Here is an 8,779-nt window from a genome sequence, read left to right on the forward strand (position 1 = left end):
AGCCCATGGCCTCCTGAGCAAACACAGCAGCAAGTTAAATTCAGCACTGGCTACAAAATAATTTTAGTGCTTTTTCTTTTCTTTCTTTTTAAGTAAACTTAAACCCAAACTGTAGAAAGGTTAGAAAGAGAGCTTTTAATCTTAATTATTTATTTATTTTGTTGTTGTTCCACAAAAAAGAATAAAAAATGGGGGTTGTTTGAAAATATGTCCCAATAGAAACCCTCCTTTGCGGATCCCTGGTGGTCCCCCATTAAGTGCACCACTGCTGCACACACTGCCGGATGAGCCATCGATGTGCACGCTGCTGACCTCTGGTGTCAGAACACAAAAACAAAAGGAGGTGACGGTCTGAACCGAGTGGGTGTGTGATGGAGTATCCCCCCCTAGTGGATGCTGGAGTCTCCTTGTTCCTCCTTGTTGCTCAGGCAATCTAAAGTCAGTCCATTCAGGTCTCCTTTACTAATATCCCACCAGGGTGATCAGGTGTCCCACTTCTTGTGGGACTGCACAGCATTTTTAGACCTTGCCTCACATTGTAACTGGCTCAAGATGAAAAAAACTGAACACATATTTAAATACTTTTTTCTCCCCCCTTCCTTTCTGTTCACAATCCCCCTCTGTGAGACAAGTGGAAGACATATACGAAACACTTTGTGTTCCTCATGAATGGTCAGCATGATACGAGGACAGCTGGGTTATTATCTCCACCCTTTGAATTGCTAGTTAACATCAAGGTCCCGAGACTCGTGATCTCAATACAAAAAATCTCCCTCCTTAGAGTCTTGAGGCTGTTCTTTGCAGGGGGTCATGCCGTGGGTTTGCCACCAGTCTAAACAAATAAAATGGACAACAGTCATGGTGGATATTAAAGCAGCCCGTGAAACCTTGCCCTCGTGACCTGCCATGGTGCCCTGTGGTGAATTACTTCTACTTAGCTCTGTCTTGTACTACATGTGCTGTTTCCCCTTCTTCTGCTGTTCAATTTCTTCCTTCTAATTACTTCTGGATTTAATAGACTGATGCACAGTTTCCATCACTCCCTCACACCACACAGTAGCATGTACACTTAGTTTGGGGTTTAAGTATTAATATTGTCCCTGTGTCCCCTCCTTTAAAAAAAAATGAAGTAAACACCTTCAAGAAAGATTGTTAGTGAAACCCAAAGATGTTTAGCTGAACCTGAAAAAACAGTCTTAACAATTATTAGGATAGAAACGATGAACACACAAGCATATAAAGACACACAGACAACAATAAAAACATGTCGAACATTTAGCCCACATAGGTTGTTTGTAAAGTTGCACATTTATTAGTAATGTGTCTCACATTATCCCTACATTTAGTCTGTGGTGTTCCGGTTATCCTAATACTGGCTGATGACTCATCATCACACATCTTTTATCTGCTGTACTTCATTAAAATAATCTTCCCTCAAAGCTGAAGTTAATCACATTAGAGAGCATCTTTAAACTGACCTTCAAAAATTATTTCCCCCCCAGTATACGTAGCTCTATTTTCTTTCATAGTCTGGTAGGGAGGATGTTTTCCTCCGTCCCTGCGCCATCTTGATGATTAGATACTATTTTTAACAGGTTCTAACGCGTTTTGTGCTGAGAAGTTGGCTAATCTAATACATTTGTGAATGGTTCCATGCGGCTCCGTTTCCTGTAAATGATTCATCACAAAAAATATGCAGGTGTGAAGAATCTCACTGTGGAAGCTATAAAGACTTTGAGTGCCCGTTGCTCGAAGGGAAAAAACGTCACAAGGTAGTGTAGCAAACCTGGCAACCTTGGATATGTTTTCTACAGAGCATCGATTTTTAAAAAAATACACAAGTGTCAACAAATAAATCAGTTAATTCCAGGCTTGCAACCACTGATCGATGGCATAACATGCACAGCTACCAAAATCTACACGAGAAAGAATATATCACCAAAGGGCATGAGAATCAGGGCGCAAAATTGATATTTTAAATATATATTTTAACAATCGATAGATTTTTCTTTTGTGCACATTCGTCTTTAAATGTAAGCATAAAAAAGCTCATTTAAAAAAATCAGTTTTCACAGTCAGTATTTTATAGGTAACCACATGTCTGCTATTAGAATACATGATGATACCACCAAAATACACTTTAGAAGAAAACAGTATAATTCTTTTAACAACACTCGCGATTAAGCGTCTTAAACTTCAGCCCGGAAGGAGAAGTGTTACAACCCTTTCTCTGTGGGTTAAATATATCGTAAAGCAAAGACTCTGAAACCTTCCATCAGACATTAAAACATTTGGATTTGGGTGCTCTGGTTGTTTGAAAAAAAAAAAGTGAAGTGTGTTACAAAACAGAAAAATGCAGATGAGCCTCTTGGCGCTCCCACTTGCCTTGGGGATGTGCCACAAGGCCCAGCTGTGCGCACCTCTCTGCTCCCCGGGAAGCTTTGCTCTGAAAAAAAAAGTCATCTAACGCCATGCCTGTCATTCCAGGGTTTCGTTTTTTTGTAAGTTTTTTTTTTTGTATTTTTTATTTTTAGTAACCGACTGATTTACCGAGTTTGCAGAAGATGTGCGCAATGCGCCCGCAGCAGGGCCCCGACGGTCACGTCGAAGAACGTATTTAGTCTAAGGAATGTAAGTTAAACAATAATAATAATAACCCTGCATACTTTACATAGTGTTTTTCATGAAAGTTGGATATAAATAGTCATTATCCTGGAAATATTGCATGATGCCACTATTAAACTAATAAAGCCCTCATTGTCTCTAATAAACAATTTACTGAGTTTTCCAGGTCCCTTCGTGGCCTTTATTCTCCTCCAACCTAATGGTCTCATTGGAGATCTCATTGAACACTTTGACCTCTGAACTTCTGGAAAAATACTGAATGAGAACATGCGAGTCTATTTGTTACAAACTTTTTTAGCAGTTTTTTAAAACCAATTTTTTAGCAGTTTAACAATAAAAACAAGTCATAGATAGATTTTAACACTAACTATTAAAAACAGTTTAAAAATCTTTATTGGTTAACTTACTGTTAAAATGACGTCATTAAATAATGTTTTTATTAATCCTTAACGTCTTTGAGTTGTTATTGAAACGTTATATAGGCCGACAAGATAAACCTGTCTCGTGCTAATCACTGCTTACAACGCATTTATAAAAGCATAATAAGTAATTTATTAACCATTAATAAAGTCACTAGATACATTTAATCTACACAAAGCCTCCTTCTTTTTTAAATGGAGGAAACAGTTAATAAGCTTAGCACCAGCGGATATTTTAATACTGAACCACACATCTAAAATATTGTCATATGCTCTAAAGATACTGGAACCCTCTATCCCGAGGTAAAACTGATCAGCCGTGGGTTTTTTTCCCCTTCGCGCCCCTGCAGCTTCATTTATCTTCGTGAGCTTTGTCTCACTTCATTTATAACCTCTAACTACCTTGAAATCAAGTCTCCGCGGTTTACAAAATCCCCATCAAAGGCACGTTTGTTCCCAGATGTCCCTTTTTTGAGGATGTTTTCTGTATCACGTTGTATACAAGTCACTACTCTGCTGTAAACATGTTATCCGCTCAGATTTGTCGCCTCGCAAACACAACGAACAGCGGATCAATATGGAAATGGACTCAGACTTTCTGTACGGTGCCTGCGCGTCCAAGAAAAGCGATAAGCTAGGAAAAAAATAAATAAACTGGAATTGGTTTGGAGGCATAGCTGGGGATTATCCTAAACTTGCCCCGGGGTTTGGCTCCTGCGCGCAACCGGACCGACGTCTGTTCACCGAGGCCGGATAGGACCCGCAGCGGCCCGGGGCGCAGACTGAAGCTCCCCGAGGGCTTCCAGCGACTCCCATCGACTCGCCCAGGACGGAGATTACAGGGTGGCAGCGTGGCTGGTATCTTTCTGAACACACACACACACATACACGCACTTAGAAAGAGGTGAGATGATCTCGGAGAGCCTGCGGCGGAAGCCCAGTCCGTAAAGATTGAGGCTTGAGCCCTCACACGGCTATCACACTGCCTGCAGAACACACGCTCCCAGCCCCGTGTGATGAGCAGATACAAAACAACTTTGTTCAGCTGACAAAGAGGCAATTGTGAGCTCAAAGGGCATTGGCCCAAGGCTCCAAGTACAGCAAGTACAGCTACAGAAGATAAAAACTGGCCTTCTTTAGTCATATCTGTTCTGAGGGAACTTTGATAAACCAGCTTCTTAAAATGTTCGTCAGGAATCAAAAGAAGCCTCTGTGCTCTTGAAGTGGAGTTATCAGCCTTAGTCTTTCTCTCAGATGTGTCTATTAGAAATGAGCTCAATCTAGATTAAGCTGTTTAAAAGTTAAATTAAAAAAAACATCCACACAAAACATTAGATAGAAGGATACTTTATTCTTTTAATCGATCATAATTATATACAGCATCTCCTGGTAGAAATCATCTCTAACACATGGATGTTTTCTAACACTTTTAGGGATTTGGGTTGTTTTTTTTTACGCAGAGGTCAAGACAAGTAACAACAGCATGTAGGACATTTCTGATATAAACATCATATTATAACAACACTCAAGAGTTCATATAGTCATTGCTTTAATGAGAATATATCCTAAGTCATGTGACATTTTGGTTTTTGTGTAGAAGCTGAAGTTAACGCCAGTCTTCAGCAGCCCAAAGATGAGTTTGATACAGTAATTGATGCTCTGTATGGGAAAATGGGGAAGATGAGCAACAATAGGCAACATAAAGCTTAAAAATGTCTGACGGGATGATGGGAGATTTTTCTTCCTTTTTCCAGGGGAAATTTATGAGCAAAAGTGTAATTTTATAAACACTTGTTTCCTCTCACGATTGGCTGACAGCAGCAGCGGGAGCAGTGTTGGCTATGGCAGCGGCGGCGCCCATTCGCAGCAACTCCTTCCTTTGAGTGAGGATGACATCAAAGCTGGACTGAAGTCGGTTCTGCTGTTCCTGGACGCGGCCCTGAAGGGTGCGGACCCAGCGGATCAGCGCCAGGCGGCGATACATGGTCAGCTGCACCTGGTGCTTCTCCATTTCCTGAGCCTTGAAGCGCTCACGGTCCCGCAGCGTCCACACGGTGTCCATCAGCTCTGGCATCTCGCCGTCTGAGTCGGAGGACTGATCGTCATCATCGTCTTGATCTTCCACTCCTTCCTCCAGATTTCCCAGGTTGCTTGCTGGGAGGGACTTGCGGCTAAAGCTTCTTTGTCTCGTGGCTGGGTCTCTGTTTCCTGCTGGGCCGCTTTCCGGATGACTCGATTTTGGTTCCCCGACACCGATGCGGTCCAGGCCTCCCATGAGCATCCCTTCTCCCCCGCTTTCCATGTTGAGGGAAGACATGCTGCCGCCAGACCGGTAGCTGTACTCAGACTCGGAGTCACTGTCTCCCCATTCGTCGTCCAGCAGTGCATCATAATCCTCTTCCTGTCTTCCTCTGAAGTCTGTGCTGCCCTTCCTCCTCTGCTGCTCCCTCTTCTCTCTCTGCTTCTCATCACCCTGGTTCATCATCATCCTTCCCTCCTCTTCCTCCATCCTCCTCTCCTCCGCTCCATCAGGGGGCACTCTACCATAACCATCGTCCCCACCTTCGATTTCAGGCAAAGGCTCAAGGCGGCTCCAGCAGGACATGCGGGAGCGCGGCGACAGAACCCCTGAGTTTGGGGGGTCACGCCCAAGTGGGCCCAAGTTTCGGGGCCGCACCTGGTTTCGGTTCTCATCTCCTCCTCCTTCTACATTGCCCGTGTAGTCCTCATCATCTTTCCCTGGCAGGAAGTTGAAGTTGCCGTCTTTGTCGCACTTCCTGTTTTGGAACGAGGAACTACTGTTGGAGCCTCCGTAGGCTGAGTTCAGAGGCTGGTCCTGATTATGAAGCATCACTGGCCTCGACTGATTCTCACTGAAATGACAAGGAACATAACATCAAAGTACTGGTAGTGCCATTCTTTACTTCAAATAACCTGTACACACCGCACCGCTGGACATTTGCCCACTATGTACATCACTTTGAATGTTTCTCAACTTTCTGGAGCCAAAAATTTAGATAGAAGATGAAAATCTACTTGACATGACTTACTTGAGATCCATAGTTAAGTTTCTAGTGCTTATAGCTTCAGTCTATAACATTTAAGGTTTTTGGCTTCCTTTGCAGAAAAACATCTTAGTGTGTTAAAGAAACAGAACATCAATCAGACGTTGCATTGAGAAATGTGCAATATGCTCTAACAAAAGAAAGTCAAGCCAAATCACAGTGAAACAATAAATAAATCTGTGTCGCAGGCCTGCACAGTGTGTAGCTGCTTAAACCTGTCATCACATGGCAGCACAACAAAGCAACAAAGAAAAGTTCTTCATGGGCGAAAGGAGGAGGATTAAAAAAAGATCAGCTAAAATGCAGTCATGAGCTAAAGCAACAAAAACAAAAACAGAGGAAAATTCAATGCCTAGCCCACTGGGGCCAAACACACACACACACACACACACACACACACACACACACACACACACACACACACACACACACACTTTCCTTGTTTATAACGTCTATAACTACAGGCTGGTCTGCGCACTCCATTTCTATTAGCGTCAAATATTTACATGTCTCCTCAGAATGGAAATCTCTCTAATCCTGACTCCAGGCTGCTGTCAATCAGTCCCCTGTCCTCTTCCTATGCACGCGCGCTCACGTGGTGCTGAAGGACAGCGATGGTGGCGGTGTCGCGAGCGCGCATGCTGAAGCTCTAACCACGGCGAGAGAAACGAGGACAAACCGCCCGAAATCGACGCGTTTTTGGCCGCAGTGCTGGCGCTTGAAATGGGAGAATAAAATAATTCTCATGTTGATAACGAGTGTATTTTTTCGCTCAGAGTGCAAAAACACCATATTTGTTGCCGTAAGCGCGATGAAAATAAAGGAAAATAATACCTAAGCAGTCCTGCTGCTGGGTGGATGCCTATAATCTTGAAATGAGGACGCCTGGCTCTGTAGAAAACGTGAAAAAGGCGTCCAATGGCGCCCAGTGGCTGCATTTTACGGCTTATTGGAGAATATCAGGATAATAAAGCCTAAAACGCGACAGTTCTTCTTCCTCATCCGAGCACTGCTCTTTGCTAAAGCTCAAAAACGCCTCAGAGTTTCATCCTCAAACAATAATAATAATAAAAATATACTCAGAAATGTAGAGGAAAAAGCAGGGATATTTAATCTGCGCTGCGTTATGTAACGCTCACCCCATATCTGTGCAGTCTCCACTCTAGCCCTTCTCATATAAAACAACCTCAGAGCCTGCCCTTCATCTCCCTTTCACCGCTTGCATAAGTCAGACATGTGAATCTATTTGCACGAGGTTCCAGTTTTTTCTTACCTATTTTGCCGGTTTGTTGCTCGATAGACAAGCTGGACACTGCGCCCTCCCAATTTTTCCCCTCCTCTGACCCTCCTCTGTGTGATGTTTATCTTCCTCTCTCCTCCTCCTCCTCTCAGCCTAACTCGGTAGCTCTAGAAAAAAGAAAAGGCTGCGCGACTAAGAGCATTTCCTAAACTGGGCTGGGACTGAAGGAAAAAGGAAACAGTGGAGAATGAATCGGTGCGAGGACAGAAAGCCTGTTGTGTTTATTGTTTGTTCAACAATGGGTCTGAATTCCCAGAAACGAGCGTCTTTTTTATTACAATGGATTCTAATTCTGTGGGTGGTAGCTACCAAACTTATTTCCATGGAGGAAATCCAGCAAGTAAAATAAATGAACAAATAAAAAGAAATAAAAGCAGCTCAAAATGGGCAAAAATAATAATAATTCTTGGGTACCTTTATGGAAATCCTCATTCATAAACACAATGTAGAAGTTTAAAAAGTGGTTTATAATCCATCCATAGGATCTCTTTAATATAACCAACATGGTTTTACTGTAGTGCCATTCACCCCCTCTTTCTACATCTGGCTGCAGCTGGAGTTTGGAGGGGGTGGTTTTACTTTTATGGCCCTTGTTCTAATGACATTTTAATGACATTATGTCAATGTGAAGCTGGTCAAACTGCACTATCAGCTGAAATATTATTATGCTACATGTTATAACTGTTTTAGATCATGGTTTAAACTCCCTTATGTTATGATGTCACTTTACTTTTGCGAGGTTGGCTGGTGGGGGGTCACCCAGCAAATACATAATAACGTCTACATGAGTCACAACATATAGCTATGCATATGTGAGATATAAAATAAGAGATATGGGGGTTTTAATTGTTAGAGAACATCTAACTCTCTTTCACTGTTTTATTTTATTTTTTAGTATATGAGAAAGGGACAGTTTTATTCAGTCAAAATTAAAACCACAAAAACAATAAAGTGTGTAAAAACCTTAACACTGATGTAATTTACAGTTGTAGGCCTGGTGGAATTTCACGGTATAACAGTTATGTATTCATTAAGTCTTGCAAATACATTTAATCTCTCCCCGTGACAAATCTGTGTCTCATACTAAACTTAAAAAGGTCAGTTCTCGACATGCTGGATGTTCTAAGTTTCCATATTGTCTTGTTTTGCAGGACAGATGCAAACTGGATCAGTGACTGACACCAAAATTGCATTCATACATAACCTTTGCACAGCGTTAAGGTCCCATTTGACCTCTTTTGACATCGGACAGCATTAAAATGACCATAAATGTTATTCTTTTTTCCCTGATGCGTTGCTAGAAATGCATAGAACACACAAAAATGAAAATTTTATACTTGTGTTTAAATGTTTGTGCACACATCCTGTTC

At 42.1% G+C, this 8,779-nt stretch overlaps 1 protein-coding gene across 3 annotated transcripts; it reads right to left on the reverse strand.

The window, feature by feature from the left end:
* Positions 1-4,375: 4,375 nt before the first annotated feature.
* Positions 4,376-7,582, reverse strand: c19h1orf216 (chromosome 19 C1orf216 homolog). Of its 3 annotated transcripts, none has more exons than XM_085148408.1 (2): positions 7,383-7,582; positions 4,376-5,917 (listed from the first exon to the last, which is right to left on the reverse strand). In XM_085148408.1, exon 2 carries the CDS (start codon positions 5,893-5,895, stop codon positions 4,846-4,848), a length of 1,050 nt encoding a protein of 349 aa, XP_085004534.1. In that variant the 5' UTR covers positions 5,896-5,917; positions 7,383-7,582; the 3' UTR covers positions 4,376-4,845. The 3 variants fall into 3 exon arrangements, with proteins under 3 accessions (XP_085004534.1, XP_085004533.1, XP_085004532.1); XM_085148407.1 differs by lacking the exon at positions 7,383-7,582 and adding an exon at positions 7,249-7,376; XM_085148406.1 differs by lacking the exon at positions 7,383-7,582 and adding an exon at positions 6,944-7,238.
* Between the last annotated feature and the right edge of the window lie 1,197 nt (positions 7,583-8,779).

This window comes from Neolamprologus multifasciatus, chromosome 22, assembly GCF_963576455.1.
Source record: "Neolamprologus multifasciatus chromosome 22, fNeoMul1.2, whole genome shotgun sequence".
Lineage (NCBI taxonomy): Eukaryota > Metazoa > Chordata > Actinopteri > Cichliformes > Cichlidae > Neolamprologus > Neolamprologus multifasciatus.